The 18,489-nt window shown below is 44.0% G+C and overlaps 1 protein-coding gene across 1 annotated transcript; it reads left to right on the top strand.

Moving 5' to 3' along the window:
• The first annotated feature begins 523 nt into the window (after nucleotides 1-523).
• mnta (MAX network transcriptional repressor a) lies at nucleotides 524-16,903 on the top strand. Its single transcript, XM_030744625.1, has 6 exons — nucleotides 524-873; nucleotides 5,691-6,306; nucleotides 6,396-6,437; nucleotides 6,648-6,759; nucleotides 12,904-13,096; nucleotides 13,343-16,903. Exons 1-6 carry the CDS (start codon nucleotides 801-803, stop codon nucleotides 14,122-14,124), a joined length of 1,818 nt encoding a protein of 605 aa, XP_030600485.1. The 5' UTR covers nucleotides 524-800; the 3' UTR covers nucleotides 14,125-16,903.
• Nucleotides 16,904-18,489: the final 1,586 nt, after the last annotated feature.

Genomic DNA, 18,489 nt, shown 5'->3' with positions numbered 1-18,489 from the left:
CTGAGTTTGTACTTTTGGTATTTAAACACAGGCTGGGGCTCATCCCATGACTCTGCATGATTTGCTTGGTGTTAGTCTTAATGTGCGCCTGCGGCTGGTGCTCGGTTGCGGAAGGTTGTTGACTCCCAACATGTGACACTTGACATGCTGAACAAAGCTCGCCGCGTGTTCTTCGCGCTGATTGGCTGCTGGACACAACGCCAGTAAGATGTAAATGTACCGCAGTCAGCGTCTCATTTACATTTGTCAAAGAGCAACAGGCCACGTGAGACGGCGGCAAATTAAATAATTTTCACACCAGTGATACGTTAGTAAACGTTTCAGCTCTGCCGCTTCTGTTGGCCGTCGGATGCCGAGTGAGCGGAAACATTTTGGATACATTTTCTTACAGATGAATAGCGGCAGGCGGCGGGAGCGCCGGGACTACGTGTGACGGACGTGACTCAGCCCGCACGGCTCATGACGAGGGCTCCTCAGCACCGACATCACCCAGACCGCGCTCCGCGTTTTCCCGTCTCCTCCCCCGACACGCAGGGAGGGAGGAGGGCGTCTGTGGGCGGTTACAAACGCTGCGTGATTCACAAACCTTATTTGTTCGTACTACTTTGAGCGCCATCTTGTTTGTAACTCTTCTACGTAAGTGGTAGAGTTTCTGCCGAGGGGGTATCCGATTACCTTTTTTTATTTTTTTTTCCTCCCTCCCCCAGCTTTAGACCGGGAACCTCTCCCTGTAGCAGGCTTACACAGGCACGTCTGCTTTACAGCTTTTCTCTGGAAAAAGTCTTTCCAAGCGGACAGAAATGAGCATCGAAACGCTTCTGGAAGCTGCCAAGTTTTTGGAATTTCAAGCCCAGCAACAACAGAAAGCACGTGGTAAGTTTGTGTTTTATTGGCGGGGGGGGGGACGTGCTGTTTTTTCACACAGCTCAGTCAGGAGTCCACCCATTCAGTGAAAGGTGAGAGGTGAAAATTTAGTTTCTGACTGAGGACCAAACCCTGCTCACTTACCAGCATAATTTATGAACTAATTCTAGTCCGCTGCTGGTTTGTTGGTTAATAATTTAAATACGACTGTAACCACTGAGAGAAACGAGTTTCAGTCAGTGTCTAGTAGTTTTACTTTCATTTTGGTGCGTTGCTGCTGCTGTATTAACTGGTGGCTTTGCTTCATGTTGAGATTGAGGTCAAGACGCAGACACACACACACACACTGCCTTGTGCTGCAGTGTCAGGGGTTACTGCATTGAAACCTGCTGCATAGACACTTAACGTGCAGCTCATCCGCGTCACGGTGCGCTCTTCTCATTTTCTTCCCTTACTGTATGTCTGAGTATCTGTACGCACTGCTGCGGAACATTAAAAATAAAAACACGGGGCGATGAAGGGCGGTGGCGCACGCACTGCCAAGCTCGTTTTTACATAATGACCTGACATCGTCCGCCGGGGATCAAGTGACTCTGGCAGTCAGGGCCCCCTCCCGGCAGCAGTCTGCGCCCCTCAGTCGTTCCCCGCGCCTTTCCAGATGTTAGGTGTTGTAGTGACACAGCGTACCTGTGCCTTTCGGTTTGACCGTATCTTCTTTAAAAAGGAAACAAAAAAAACAGAACAACAAACTCCCCCGGCGCTTCAGACGCTCGTGGAGGGCTTTGAGTGTCTGTCGATGACGTGTAACAAACCACGCCCCCATATTTTAAAAGCACCGATGACACCGCCCCTTCCACCACGTGCGTGCCGGGGCAACCCCTCCCAAAGGTTGTTTATAAAAAAGATGATTCACTCCTGTCTTTAGTCAGGAGACGGCCTGCCCTGCGGACCATTCGTGTAAACCACATTTGAATAGAAACCAGAATTAACATTAGTTTTATATTTATAAAATACGTTTTTTGAGGGTTCCCACTGACGTCGTTCAGCACTTCGCTCAAAAGTTGTCCACCAAATTGGTACAGTACAACCACTGGTTGCTAGGACAACAAATGTACTTCCAGTCCGGTTGGCAGTGGTTCCCAGTGGCTGCTGGGTGAAATCAGTTGTGAAGAAGGTGCTGCATTAAAATCCTAGTAGTGATTGTTTTGGTTGCCTACAGTTGCCGGTAGTTTTTCATGTTTGTCTGCAAATACTCGCTAACTACTAGCTGAGCGGTAGTAAAACTTGATATTTTAATATGACCTGATCTGGAAATGGAGAAAGTTTGCCTTCAAAGTAAAAGCTGTGCCCTGTTGGCTGCAGTGCTGAGGCATAACACCACTTCCTTTTCCAGTTTGTCACTTTTCAGTTTCACTACAGCTCGGAGAGTAGCTGTACAGTGTTTGTTGTTATCTCTATCACTTCCATTCAAACTACAATCGCAGCAATATGCTAGCGACCAAAGCAATCACAAGGAGTTTTTTCAAACCAGTTGTTGAATACACATTTATCCCTAGTGACCGGTGGTTGCCTGGGAATCACTGACCAGTCTGTGGGCCTATGCGACTGGGGCTTTAGCGATCATTGTCCCAGGAACTGCCATCCAGCAACCAGTCACAACCAATCGGGCAATACATACTTTTCTCTCAGGACTGATGGTTGCCAGGTGGTTGCAGACTGGCCTTTAGCCCTGTGTGACTGCAGCCTTATTCACTTGACCCTACACCATCACCATGATTGTCACATCCAAAATGGCAGACAATTTAATGTCACATGTCTGTAAAACTTCAGCACATGAGGTTTTTATGTTCAGGTGACTTAATTTGGATAATGCCCCAAGTAACTACCCACAAGCATTGTGGTGAGACTTGCACATTTAAACAAATAAAACAGCCTACCTTACTGGTATTGCAGTTAATACCAAATAAATGTACGTATCTTACATTAAATTAAATGTGTAGCTAACATTAATGGAAACAGCCTGTAGTTTATGGTGTGTTAAGCATTACATGAAAAGCATTGCAAAGTGCGAAGGAGCAAAATAAGACCATAAAGATATTATATAGCTATAGATATGTAGTCATTGTGCTTACATTACATATTAAAAGCAAACAAACTTATCAGTGTTGTTTTAAGTCTGCGTAGGACGGGAAGGTGCACGTTAGGCTGCAGCATAGATTTTACACAGCACTACAAATCCATCATCAGGCCTGCTGAAAAAGATAGCGTGTCATTACACTTCCTGTGCTGTTCAAGCTCAACTGCCCAAATATCAGACCTTTCTTTGGAAGTTGATTTTTACATATTCTGTAGTTCTTCATCATTATGGAGAGAGTTGGCGCATCCACACAGGCTCAGAGTGGTAGATCCTGTTTTTTTTCCTGTCTCAGCTCCGGCTGCCTGCTGCATTCTGAGCAGAAGACTCCTCCTCTTCTTCTCCTCCGCCTCCGCCTCCTCCCTCTCTGCTACTGTAGAGCAGGTCACTGTGTGCGGGAAACTAGGCCAGTGTTCCTCTATGTACTGCTGCAGTTATATAATGCTTATAGAAAACCTGCTTGTTTTTGTAAGGGTTTCATGGGTTTTCAGTCAGAAAAGACCCTTCTGTGTGTCAACACCACAACATTAAATTGTCAGCCTCTCATAACAGAGCATACAACAGCTTATGAAAGCTGCGCACCACAACTGGAACATCTTGTTCTTTTGTATGTTTTTACCTTTGAAGGAAAGATTTTTCAGAGTAACAGGACATGTTTGTACACTTAAAAAAAAAACAAAAAGCACACACACACATGGTGAAAGAGGGACTGTATTAAAATTAGCATCCATCAAATGAAGAAGTTTATTTTTACAAAAGGTTGAAGTTAATCCAAAGACTGATGGAAAGCTTGTAAATTTGAGAAATATAAGAGAAACCTGCTAATCTAAACTGATCACACAAACTGCTCCGGTAAGGGTCAGTTATGTCCATTAATTCCCACTTTTATGAATGTGAGCAGTTCAAAGATGTGTTCATTCAACTTAATACGGTGTGTGATGCTGACAGGCGACTGATATTCCTGTTATTTTGTACACCCTGTTTAAAGGAAAGCTTACAATACCACCTCTCTGATCAGCACATTATGATGCAACATCTTAAACCGGATTGTGTTATTTGTAGCTACGTACAACCTTGTTTTCCCCCAAATTTGGGATGCTGTGTTAAAAAAAAAAAGTATATTAAAAACAGACTGTAAACTTGAAAAGCATTTAAGCCCTACATTTAATTTAAAATGGTGCAAAAATAGCATTAAAAAATTTCAAACTGAGAAATTTTATTTCCTTTTTTAAAATTTTCTAATCAAAAGTTGCACTATAGTGGGGCAGTGTCACAACTTTTTTGGAAGTTGTGCATCTAATAAACTAGCATCTGACTACATACACCAGCTGCAAATCTGCAATAACAATGGGACTCTACGGGGAACATAGACTCTTATCAATTTTAAAGCTGATATCACATGTAATTTTTGAAGAACCTGTCTCTTCATTACTCACTGTCATCATCATTTATGTGAACTCATTTTCAGTGGTTTAGGGGGGGAAGTCTGTGATGCCACTGAATCTTTAGCTCTGCAGTGGAGTGATGAGTGTGTACTGCTGCAGCGTCCTGATCGCATTTATAACGATGCCGATGACAGCTACTTGTATCTGACATTTTCTGACTGTGAAAATGAGCTACCATAGCAACTACAATCCCTTTTCCACAGCATCCATACAGTGTGGAGAGGGCCTTCTTTAGATGATTGGACAGCCCCGAAAGACGCATGAAGCCTCCTTCTTCTGACTCAAGTTTTATAAAATACTGAAGCTTGTTATTTTTCAGTCATCTTTATTTGTACAAATCTTTTTACATGGCTAAAGGTTATTTAATAGTAATCAAATTTAAATCATCATCATCATTTAAAAGATCGCTGAACTTTGTCTTTTCCCTATTTATTTTCTTGCAGTGTATCAAATCTTATAAACATGCCTTTACAGACAGAAGTAACCCCTAGACACGTGTCTTGGAAGTAAAGAGACCCCCGGGCTTTGCCAGTAGAGAGATAGAGTTGACTTGCACTCAAACAGAACAACTTGGTCAGTGGACTGTGACAAGAATTACATTACAGTGAGATGCACCTCAATTAAAGCAACAAGCTTCCATTGTGAGAATGTGCTTAAAGCTAGGCAGGATTTTTGTGGATGTGAAAATGCACATACCTATAAAACACAAAGTAGGAACAGCAAGAGAGAAGAGGCTGCAACCTGAAAGCTCAGACTTTCAGTTCTGCTTGTTGTAATTACATAATAACAAACATTTTCTTACTTACAACTGGAGGTTTCTTAATAATAATGATAGTAAATCACTATAAGTGATCACATTAAAATGTAGCAGGAGTCACAGTCCTGGAAGATGTTTGTGGTCTTTTTGGCACAGATTAACTGAAACCTGCTGTGTGCTACTGACATGGTTTTACATGCGTTTTAGGTTTAGTTCAAAAGCATCTGTTGGTGCTATGTGTAAACATACCTGTGGCTTTAAATGTTAAACACTTTTTGTTTTTGCTGCTTTACTATAATTAGGATCAGCAGGAGTAATGTCACTAAGCTGGTAGTAGACCTCACTTTGTGTGTTTTATTTCCTTTAACATGCTCCCAAAATCTATCAGTATTATCTGTACTATATAAAAAAATACAAAGGGTATAGTTCCTGCATTGTGTGAGTGTGTATAGATGGGATCGGTTGTATTAATGGCCGGTTTCTCCCACAGAGGATGAACTAAAGGAGAAGCTGCGTCTGCAGCACTTGAAAGAGCAGAGCCACCCTGATGTGAACTACAACTCAACAGTCCACATCAACAATGTTTCTAAAGCAGAGGTGCTCCACATCGAGTCCCGCCCCCCACCCGTACCATCAACTCTGCCACCTCCCTCCGTACCCATTACGGTCATCCCCATCCCTGTGGTCACCCCCAACCTCACAGGCTCACCGACTCTGCCTGTTGCCACGCTCTCCCCTCCTGCTGCTCCTCGATTGGCCTCCCCAAAAGGAGACTCTCATTCCCCTCTGGAGCAAAGTGCTGCAGCTCTGCTCTGCTCCCCACAGCCCAAACTCGACACCCAAACCGTGGTAGCTGCCAACCACAAGCAGCCGATACAAAACCACCACAATCAGCCACAGCTCGTTGCCCAAACCAACAACACTAAACTGCACCAGCAGCTGGTTCAGCGCTATCCTGGTTCCATTGTCTCACCCCTACATCAGCAAGCCTTGCTGCCTCATTCAGGACCTGTGCTTCAGCAGGCCCCCCTACACAATGGCCCCATCAGCCGGGGGAGTCCTCCTGATGACAGCCGCCAGCTAGACAGCAAGAAGAGGCCTGGAGGGTAGGTCTAACTTGTTCACTCAGTTACATTATTATTTACTCAGTATTGTTTTTTTAAACATCATTATTTTTTTCACTGTGATATTGCAGGGCTGGTACAAGAGAGGTGCATAACAAACTTGAGAAAAACAGGTAGGTTCAACCTGTTTCATTAACAGTGCATCGCATCTTCCTGAAAACTTTACTTAGTAGCAGTTTAATTTTGATGCTGTGCTTAATATTTGAATTCAAGGACTCAAAGTAAAAATGCTGTTACATTAATCTTCTACTAAAATAAATTAAAAGGTGTGCTCTACCGTTTGTGCTGTCTCAAGTTCCCTCTGTTTGTCTTGGGTCTGTCAGACGAGCACACCTGAAGGAGTGCTTCGAGACGCTGAAAAAGAACATCCCAAACATCGATGAGAAGAAAACCTCCAACCTGAGTGTCTTAAGAAGTGCTCTGAGATACATTCAGGTAAGCTTGTGCTGTTTTCAAGCTTTACCTCCAAAGTTAAGTTTTATTACCTTTAAATTCCATATTTGTGCATGTCTGTTATTGGTAACTTTTTTTTAAATTTTTTTTTTAAATCATCTTGAATTTCATTAGTTAGTTTTAACCGCTAGAAAAATGCAACAACAAAAAAGACATCACAGTTACAGACATTATAAAGATTTTAAAACCAGCAATTGAAGCAGCAGCAATCACAAGTGGCGTGCACCTCATGTCACCTGGATTTGTTTAGCAGTGTTTTACTGGAAGGCACTAAATGTCCACAGAGGTGGTGCCTTGCACCTTTGTCCTTTGTTGTAACGCATCACTCATGATTGCTCTCTTTCCTCACCACTCACAAAGCTGTCATACTGTGATGTTATTGACCTGCAATCTTACCGGACAAATTTATGATCTTATTGTGTTTGTTTATAATTAGTTACAGATAAAAAAAATCAGGCAGCAGAAAGTTAAAACACTGTCATGTATTTAGATCCTTCCTGAATCTCTAAGGCTTCCTCATTTCTACCTTTGGTAATTGTGCATGTGTGAGTGTTTCCACAAATGACGTGCCATTTTTTTATGAGTCAGGCACTCAACGCTGAGAGTACTCTGCTTGTAAACAGCTGGTGCAAAGGTCTGCCACTGGCCTAGTTTAACTCTTTCAGACTGACTGTGCTGCTGAGTGTGTCAGTGTTTGTGAATATTTTTCCAGTACACTGATCCTGAAGGTTATCAATAATAAACCAATATCTGTTTGTTTCAGAATTTACCAATACTTGTATAGATTTGAGTTTTATTATTACAATTTCATGATCTGCGTTTAAGTTTGTCCAAATGTTACAAGGGTTTGGTGTTTAATTTGCATAATAATAAGATATGTATTTGGTAGTCATTTGGTGTTGTTTGTAAGCCTGTAGTTGTTCACTGCTCGTTAACAGACCGTGGTGCAGGTTTACACTGAGGAGGATGGCAGTGTGCTGTTGGTTGATTCTGAGATGCAGCAGTCTGGTTATTCCTCTGTGTGCGTGGATACTGAGGGAAACTAGGACAGCGTGGGTGCACAGCTCATCACCCAGTCTCCCTCCCTGTGCCCCTCTCTGTGATTAAGCAACATGCTGTGCGTGTTGTGTTTGACAGGCTTGTGTGTCTTTTCCTCCAATCAGCAGCTGAGCTGGACATGCTTAAGACAAACGGCGCAAGGAAAACTTACATAATTGATACTGCTACATGCAGAACTAAAGAGTATAAAGACTCACCGGGTGTAGTTGGACACAGTTAACCCAGTGCTCTAGCAGTATGTATTACAGGTCACAACAATGTGTTGCACCTCTTTGTCACAAGGGTCTTTTTCATTGGCTGGGCTAGTGGTGTTTTATTTTGGAGGGCTGGAGTAGAAGAAAGGAGTGCTGGGTGATGGGATGCCAAAAATAAAAAAAAAAAAAAAAAAGCTAAACACGTGCGAGCACTGGCATCTTGACATGGGAGGTACAGACGCGTGTCCTGCTTGCATACACCTCATTCCCGAAACTCTCCCTCCTCCCTCCCCGTCCCTGTCCTTGCTCTCCTGTGGGCTGGCAGCACAGAAGCAGCTTGCACACAACAAACACTGAGCTTAGAGAAGGGTCGAATAAGAGGCTTTCAGCTGAGCATGTAATCATTTGTATTTTTTATCTTATAAGTGTTAATTTGTAAATGAGAAAAGTGTCTATGAAAATGAGTGAACTAGAACAGTGTGTGTGGTTTTCCACTGAAAGGCATCAACTTGGCTAACAACTACGTAGGTCAAGTTCCACTTCCCTATTCCATTTAAAATGCAAATGATTCAACAGCTGTGACCAAAAAAAAAACTTGCATGTGAACAAATTGTTTTCCTTTTTTAATTAACACACTCACATTGCCAGAGCTGTACAACAGGTTTTGCTTTACTTTAGAGACAACATGTAGCACATTTAAAGTCTTTCCTCTGAGCCTGTAGTGGTGCTGTGAAAGCCGAGGCTGTAAAATAAGCCCTGATGCATTAGCGCTCCTCCTCTTCGCTCCCCCTCCTTCCCTCCATCCTGCCTCTGAGCTTTTAAGGCCACATGAGCAGCAAGCACATGGCTACCCTGAGCCGCGTGACGTCACCCCCCCTGTGCTGGGCCCCCACCCAGCACTGCAACATGCAGGACTTGCTGTACCACCAGGCTTAGCTGCCAGCAGCAGGGAGGGAGCATGGAGCAGTAAACACAAGGCTCAGCTTACTCCACACGCGCTTCACTTCCTCATCAAAGCTGACTGAACTTGTTCCTCCACTGCTTGTCCACAAATGCCAGTCTGAAAAATGCTGTGCTCTCTGGTAGCTAGAGATGAGCTAAAAATGTTTTTATCTGTTTAATATTTTTAGCACAGTCAATCACAGTGCATATAATGGCTTATTTCCTTTAAAAGGTTGCCTGACAACATAATTGTGCTAATTCCTTTGACATTTTCATATTCGTTCATCCTTGAACATTAAGAACAACCTGCCTCCCGTGGCTTTCTGACCACTCCGCTCTTAACCGCGATGAGGTAAATAGGCCAGCTATGACCAACACAAGCTTGCACACAAAGGACTGGTGTGCAAAATTAGGTATTTTATTTCCACAGACAAGCCTTTTATTGTTAAAGTTGGGCACCATGTGAAACCCTTTGCTCCAGCTTGAAGGCACACTAAGACAAGGGTTTATGGTTACCACAGTGTCATAAGACCTGTGTGCGGGAACCCGATCAGTGGAGCAGCATGTCTGCAACGTGGCCTCCTGTGTTCCTGGCCCTTTAAGACAACCCAGCCTTGTGCTGTCTGTTCCCGGCTGCTGCAAAAGTGAGTCAGTGAGTACAGCTTGTATTGCTCTCTTTCAATCCCCCTTATCTGTGGCCCTCCCTCTCCCTTTTTCTGCAGGGCCATGTGCTCGGCACTCGCATTGCTTGTGACAATGCTTCAGCCGTGTTTACCTCTCATGCACGCACACGCACATGCAGATCTGTGGTAAGAGCGCTTCCTTGGAAAAGGAGGAGATGGGGATTGGGGGGGGGTGCAGTCATGTGCAAAGAATCCAAAGGTACCTGGCACATTGTGTCCTACCAATCTGGTGACATGTTTAACATGGCGATGAAGTCGTGTGGGATCCATCTGCTGCAGACTTAGCTATCAGGTGCATGTGGTTAATCTCAGACGAGCTGTTTCTAAAGAGGTGAACGTGGCGTCGGCTCTCAACAGTTCAGTGGGTCTGCATGTTTGTGGAGCATTTCTCCACTCTCTCATTCTCTCTTTATGAGTCATCACTTAAAGCTGCTGTTGTGGCGCTACTCACGGAAGGCTGCCAGCTACATGAGGGTGAAAAGGAGGCAGCCAGTCCTTTTGGACAGCATGTTAAATTTTCTCACTCATAATGAGTTTTGAGAGAAATGTTTAGATGTTAGGATGCTGTCAGAAGCCTAAATAGAACCTCTTGCACATGAAGGTGTGCATTGTCTTTTAGGATGTCAGAGAAAATGTTGATGTTTCCAGGTGTTTCCTGGATGACCAAAGACGGGTGCATTTCAGTACATCGTGTGTAGAGACTAAGGATGTTTTTAATGTGTACAGAGGAAGCATGTGCTCTTAATGGCTGGCTACAAGTTACACACACATGCTAAGAAGCAGCTTAGTCTATTGAACAGTGACGTATATGCTATGTCCTGCTTTTTAAAATGTGCATATCCACATGTCTCCATAAATCAAAATAATATCAAAATACAATGTTTGTCTTTGTGACTGAAATGGTGCAATGCGTGAATTCTTGTAGTTTTGCAGAAATAAAAGAGGTGTAGTGCTGAGCATTTAACTGTGCACAGTGAAGATTGCATTGATTCATATTAGGTGTTGTTCCATATAAGTATTTTGAGCTCTCACCATTTGGCCCATGCATGTCTTATCCTGGATCAGGATTTGAGACAGGTGCTGAAACACACAAGGCCTGTCTTTTGTCCCCCTTTGCTATTTATGTGCATCCGCGTTGTGCTGTAGGCGCACATGCTCCTAATGCACAAGCAGAAATGTCACACTTAAACACAAGTAGGCCAAAAGCCAAACACCTACACACACACCTTTAATTGCACACAATTACTTGCACATTTACTGTATCTTTACACTGTACACGGTGGGGTGAACACTAACAGGAAGTCCACTCTTTATGATCCTGAGTCATCAGGTTGCTGGCAGCAGATTTCACACAGTGTTGTTTCCCTGAGCCTCTCCCACAGAGAGCATGCTGGATAGTTTGACTGAGCTGCGTGTGACATGCAATAAATTATATGTAATTAGCCTTTTGAAGTACAAAGGTTGGACAATGAAACTGAAACACCTGTCATTTTAGTGTGGGAGGTTTCATGGCTAAATTGGACCAGCCTGGTGGCCAATCTTCATTAATTGCACATTGCACCAGTAAGAGCAGAGTGTGAAGGTCCAATTAGCAGGGTAAGAGCACAGTTTTGCTCAAAATATTGCAATGCACACAACATTATGGGTGACATACCAGAGTTCAAAAGAGGACAAATTGTTGGTGCACGTCTTGCTTGCGCATCTGTGACCAAGACAGCAAGTCTTTGTGATGTATCAAGAGCCACGGTATCCAGGGTAATGTCAGCATACCACCAAGAAGGACGAACCACATCCAACAGGATTAACTGTGGACGCAAGAGGAAGCTGTCTGAAAGGGATGTTCGGGTGCTAACCCGGATTGTATCCAAAAAACATAAAACCACGGCTGCCCAAATCACGGCAGAATTAAATGTGCACCTCAACTCTCCTGTTTCCACCAAAACTGTCCGTCGGGAGCTCCACAGGGTCAATATACACGGCCGGGCTGCTACAGCCAAACCTTTGGTCACTCGTGCCAATGCCAAACGTCGGTTTCAATGGTGCAAGGAGCGCAAATCTTGGGCTGTGGACAATGTGAAACATGTATTGTTCTCTGATGAGTCCACTTTTACTGTTTTCCCCACATCCGGGAGAGTTACGGTGTGGAGAAGCCCCAAAGAAGCGTACCACCCAGACTGTTGCATGCCCAGAGTGAAGCATGGGGGTGGACCAGTGATGGTTTGGGCTGCCATATCATGGCATTCCCTTGGCCCAATACTTGTGCTAGATGGGCGCGTCACTGCCAAGGACTACTGAACCATTCTGGAGGACCATGTGCATCCAATGGTTCAAACATTGTATCCTGAAGGCGGTGCCGTGTATCAGGATGACAACGCACCAATACACACAGCAAGACTGGTGAAAGATTGGTTTGATGAACATGAAAGTGAAGTTGAACATCTCCCATGGCCTGCACAGTCACCAGATCTAAATATTATTGAGCCACTTTGGGGTGTTTTGGAGGAGCGGGTCAGGAAACGTTTTCCTCCACCAGCATCACGTCGTGACCTGGCCACTATCCTGCAAGAAGAATGGCTTAAAATCCCTCTGACCACTGTGCAGGACTTGTATGTGTCATTCCCAAGATGAATTGATGCTGTATTGGCCGCAAAAGGAGGCCCTGCACCATACTAATAAATTATTGTGGTCTAAAACCAGGTGTTTCAGTTTCATTGTCCAACCCCTGTATTTTAAAACACAAATCTTCAAGAAAACAAGTCTACCGATCGTGGAGCCTCAGCCAACAGACATTCATTCAATTTCTTTGAATAGTGTTTCAGGTGATTGTGTGTAAATAAATTATTCGTTCATTTTTACCAGTCAAAAGTTTGGCCATTCATATGAATGCATGAGTTTGTCCAAGCTTTTGTCTAGTACTGTATTTCTGGTAGAATAAATTAGTTATAATGCATACTTTTTCATTTATTAATTTCATATTAATATTCGGAATATGAAAAATTGGTTATTAAAAGGGCAATTTCTCCATTGTATTGGAGAAGTATGACTAGTACAGTTTGAGATACTTGAACTGTAGTGTGTCTATTTCTAAAGTACAGTACTTGAAAGATGTACCTCGATTCTTCTCACTGCTGCACTTTGACATTTTCCTCAGATGAGTAGTGCTGCATTTTCCTGTGTGCAGCTCACAGAATTGTTTGATTTATAAACCAGTTCTGAGATTTACCTTTTTATTTGTTTCCTTCTTGCAGACGTTAAAGCGCAAAGAGAAGGAGTATGAGCATGACATGGAGCGTCTGGCCAGAGAAAAGATCGCCACCCAGCAGCGACTAGAAGAGCTGAAGAATGAGCTCAGCCAGTGGATGGATGTGATCGAGATCGACCGTATCCTCCGACAGACGGTGCAGCCAGAGGAGGACCAAGCTTCTACCTCCACAGCCTCGGGTAGGTGGACGGGTGGGATTGGTGGGGATTTATGTTCAGTCTTAACTGTAGGTCAGGTGGTGCCTGATACAGTCAGATAGCAGGCTGTCCTAAGAACGCATTTGAAACGAGTCTCATGCCGACACTCATGCTGATTCTTTCCTGTAAATATCCCAAATACACCACCGAAACACACCTTTTTAGAAATGCAGTTTTTAAATGAAATCGTGTCATTATACTAAGTTCCATTATTTGTTGGTGTTGCAGAAGGTGAAGACATTATGGACGATGACATGGATGAAGAGACTGCACCAAGAGCACCCACTGCCTTACCTACCGTGCCTCAAACCATGAAACCTGAGCTGCGCATGACTGTAACACCTACTCAAGTCCCAACCGTGACACCCATCACCACTACCTCCTTCACCAACCAACACAACCAGCGCAAAGCCCCTCTGCACCAGCCTCAGCTGCTGCCACTGACTTCTCCGCAGCCACCATCTAAACCTGCAGCTCCACCAACACTCACTGCCGCTACATCCAGCACTCCCACCACTCCCAGTCAGCTGTCAAATCCCACCCCGACACAGATGGTGACCACACCCAGTCTGCACCCCACAGTGATCGCTCATGCACCAGTGTCCCACCCCTCAGTCATCCAGGTCATCCCAAGTCAGGGCTCCAAAAACATCGCCCAGCTGGCTCCTTCTACCACCAGCTCTGTGCAGTTAGCCCCCGGTCACCAGCCCATCAGCCACATCACCGTGCACCCGGTGGCTCACCTAAGCCAGCATTTACCCACCCTCTACCCACAGCCGGTGGCTGTCACACAGCCAGCTGTGGTCGGTCACATCACTCAAACAATAAACCATGCTCAGGTGAACGGCAATGCACCTGCACAGCCAGCTGCCACTATTGTTGGTAAGCAGACAGCAGTGAGCACCCAAATGATGGCACACCACCCGCAGCTTGTGGGTCAGACTGTGCTCAACCCCGTGACCATGGTAACCATGCCCTCCTTTCCCATCAGCACTCTGAAGCTGGCCTGAACACTGCCAACAGGACCACTGAGCTGCAGACTGTGATGCCCATGATAGGGGTAAACTAAGGGAGGGATGTTCTCCCCCTTGTTAACAAAGTGACCAAAACACATCCCCATTGTTAACCTACCACATTCTTGTGTGTTGGTTGGTGTTGTGGGAGCACCCAATGGGCCACCTTCCTGTGGTAAACCACAGGCTTCAGTACAGGCCATTGACAAGTCCTCCATCTGTGCAGGAGAGTTGCTGGAGACCCTTCTGATCCATTTTACTCTCATTTAGAAGCATTACAGTGGACACAAAGCCGGGAACAATCCTAACGCAAAACTCCTTCTATGCCAGACTACCACAACATCCCGAAAACTTGACCCTAATTCTAAGATATAACAGGCTGCATGTGGCTGATGGTCATAATGTTGTTTTTGTGTTTTACACAGTGGGCTGATGTGCAGCTTTTGACCCTCACCTATTGTTGTATTAAAATGAAGCAGTGCTTATTTTTACACAAGCTTGACAGAAACGGCCTCACACAGGAAAATGTTGATCCGCTATTATAGAGTCCAGACAGTGTAGGATCAGAGTGTTGGACCACCAAACCCAGCACACTGAGAATGTGGTTCAGATGAGCCCCTCCTCTTCAGCAGTGGCACATGCTGAAAGGCTGGAGCCAAATCATGGACTGAACTACACCCTGTACACACAGGAGCTGCAGTCCTCAGTGATGGTGCACACAGCAAGAGCTCCACCTGCTGGCTGCTTGTGTTCATAGTAAAACTACCACCTCTGCAACAATGACACAATTCTTCCAGTGAAGTAAAATGATGATGACATCATCACACAGTGGCTACTTGTAGTAAAATAATATACGGCTTTGTCAGTTTTTGTCTGTTCTAGGCGCAGCCAGGCGGCGAGATGTCAGGTTTGGTGGTCTCAGGATCTCGTCTCTGCCTTTAGCAGGTGATGTGGTTATGTTGACACCTTGTAGCCGAGTCTGAAGCACCAGAGATGAGAATCAGCACCTCTAAGTTCCAGAAAAGGGTGGATTACTCATTTCTGTCTCGAATGAGTTCAAATAGATCCGGGTCTTGTTCACAAGTGAGGAAAGATTGACAGACTGGTGCAGATGCTATAATGGTCTGCTGTGGTAAAGAGAAAGCTGAGCGTTAAGTCAAAGCTCATGCACTGGTTGATCTACCTTCCTACACACAAACTGTGGTTACTGGTACAAGATGAGATCACTGATACAGCTGGTGGAAATGAGCTTTTTCATAGGGTCTGGGCTCAGCCTATGAGATAAGATGAGGTGCTCAAAGTAGAGCTACTCCTCCTCCACATCTAAAGGAGTCAGGTGAGGTGACGGGGCGTGCATCCTGGGTGAGGTGTTTTAGGCATGCCTAAACAGGAAGAAACCCAAGGGCAGACCCAGGACATGCTAGAGAGATTTTATCTTGGCTGGATTGGGAATGCCCTGGTGTCCCCCACCTTAGACAGGGGAGGTGACTAGGGGAAAGCGAGGTCTGAAAATCTCTGCTTAGACTGCTGCCTGTGCACAGATAAGCAGCAGAAAATGGATGGACGGCAGGATTTAGTTTTTAGTGTTTAAAGGACAATCAAATTGTTACTTACTTCTAGTATCTGTCCTTCAGATATGCTGGTGATTGTACACTGAGCACAAGTACAAGTTAGTGTTTTAGGATAAACCTGTTTGTCACAGCTGCTAATGTGTTTGAAATTTTTTTTGCAGAATGGTATCTGTATCTACATGCCCCCTAAACTCAGCAAAGGCAAATTTATATTAAATTAAATCTTAAATTATAAAATAAGGGAGGCAAGTTCAGAGGTTCTGAACCTGAATCCACAAAAGGTCCATAAAATATAGTGGTGTGCGTGTCTATGCTGTCTTGTAGTGCAAATGGTAGTAGGATGTGTGTTTGCATGCCGTTAATGCATGCCATGACTGTGTTAATTTAGTGATTAGAATGAAAGCGAGGACCTATAGCAGTGCTCCCTTATGATGAGCTTATAAACTTTGAGTTACTGAGCATCTGTACGAAAGTGACTACAACAGATGACTTATTTAATGCGTTTATTCGAGGCACCCTCTTTCTAAAGCTGGCACTGTGAAAATTTAAAACTAGGCCCAATGAACGGCCAACCTGCAGTTTAACGTACTGTGCTCTCTGAATTTAATCTGAATGTACTGCTCTGTGAAAAGATGTGAAGTGTCGCACTTGGCAGAAGTGAAGCCCTTTTTAGAAATGCAATGACTTTATTAAAGTACCAAGTGTATGTAAAGTGTAACGTTAGAAATTGATTTTGTATTGAGATTTACTGTTGTATTATTGTATCATCACCCCGTTTTAATGTTAATTTTATAAAATCGCTTTTTTTTCCGGGACCATGTACCGTGCTGTATGTGAAGGGGTGATCGCTACATTGACCTCTTCCCTTGATCACGTTTGGCCACTTGTTTAAATTATTCACCCCTTACATGTTTTTGTATTTTGTTCTGATGCAATATGATTAATGCAGGAACCTCTTTTTCTTCCCTCAAGGAACTCTTGTCACCTTCAGATTTCACACAAACATCTGGGATAAAAATGCATTTTGAATTCATTTTGCAGAAAAACAAAATGCATAAATGTTCAGAGATACAGATGCTTGAAGAAGCAAAAATATACCTGTGTTTTCCCTATGGAGAAAGTTTATGTTGTATATAGCCTGTAAATGTTGGGCTGCGTTTAGATCTGTACTATGTTTAAAGCTTGGGAAAATATGTAAAATTTAAAATTTCTAAAAAACAAAAAAGATACTTAATAAATTGTATTATGTTTACAAAAGTCTGGAGGGGCTTCTTTAAACAGAGTGTAGATTTGAGTTGGAGAAACCCAAAGGTTTTATATTCAGGGTGCTGTCACACTGCTTTCCCTCACTCTGTCATACTGATGGATGCATTGAGGTAATCTGGGCTTCAGCGTCTTCACCTGTCAAACTGGAGGAGCTAAAGATGGAGCCAGCAACTTGGAGCACAACCGGCTTTACCTCCTGAGCTACAGCTGCCTGGAGAAATAAAGTGGATAGTTATATTGATAAGAGACAACCCCCAAAACAGGAATGGTTTTACAGGTGGAGGCCACTGATGTTTTTTTTTCCCTTCTCATCGTTTCTGTTTTTTCACTAGTTTTACATTTGGCTAGAGTCAGTGTCACTACTGGTAGCTTGAGGCGATACGTGGACCCTACAGAGGTTGCTCAGGTAGTCCAACTCCTCCAGGATGACACCAATACCTGCATTGCCAGAAGATTTGCTGTCTCCCCCAACACAGTCTCAAGAGCATGGAGATTCAGGAGACAGGCAGTTACTCTATAGGAGAGCTGGGCAGGGCCATTATCTGCTCCTCTGTCCAAGGAGGAACAGAATGAGCACTGCCAGAGGCTTACAGAATGACCTCTAGCAGGCCGCTGGTGTGAATGTTTCTGACCAAACAATCCGAAACAGACTTTATGAAGGTGGCCTGAGGGCCCTGTGCGTACTGTGTGGAGCCTGACTGTCATTTGCCACAGAATAGTAGAATTGGCAGGTCCACCACTGGCGCCCTGTGCTTTTCACAGATGAGAGCAGCTTCACCCTGAGCACATGTGACAGACATGAAAGGGTCTGGAGAGGTTACGGAGAACATTATGCTGACTGGTGCATGACAATGCCCGGCCTCATGTGGCGAGAGTGCGGGCAGTTCCTGGAGGATCACTGGCTCCCACATGCGCCTGAACTAAATCTAACAGAACACCTCTGGGACAATATGTTTTGGTGCATCTGACACTGCCAGGTTTCACCTCAGACTGTCCAAGAGTAAAGTGATGCCCTGGTCCGGATCTGGGAGGAGATCCCCCAGGACACCATCCATCATCTCATTAGGAGCATGCCCCGATGTATCAGGTATGCAGATCTGATGTGTTGTCAAAGTGTTCCTTTACTTTTTTTTTTAAGCAGTGTATATCAGTTTATTTCACATTGAGAGGTGCGCAGTGACCTTTTCAAATATCCGGTGATTTGAAACACCAACGCTCATAAGATTGGAGAAAGTGACACCAGAGAAGATCTGGCAACTTTTTTGTAAAATAAGATTAGGCCAATATTAAAAACAGCTACAGATAAATTGTATATATAATATGCAGAGAATAAGATAAAGGTATCTCAGAATAATGTGATGCCACTTAGCAGCACAGACTAGCCACATTTGTTTTAACACCTTTCAAAAGCCTTTAAATAAAAGCCAAACTTAACCTTCATTTATATAAATCCTTTTATATAAACCCTTTGTAGTAGACTGGTTTACCTGACTATCTGATAAACTGGATCAATCATCTACATGAA

Source organism: Archocentrus centrarchus, chromosome 13 (assembly GCF_007364275.1).
Source record: "Archocentrus centrarchus isolate MPI-CPG fArcCen1 chromosome 13, fArcCen1, whole genome shotgun sequence".
Lineage (NCBI taxonomy): Eukaryota > Metazoa > Chordata > Actinopteri > Cichliformes > Cichlidae > Archocentrus > Archocentrus centrarchus.
Note: the sequence above shows the minus strand (reverse complement) of the source record. Positions and strands in the feature narration are given on the sequence as shown.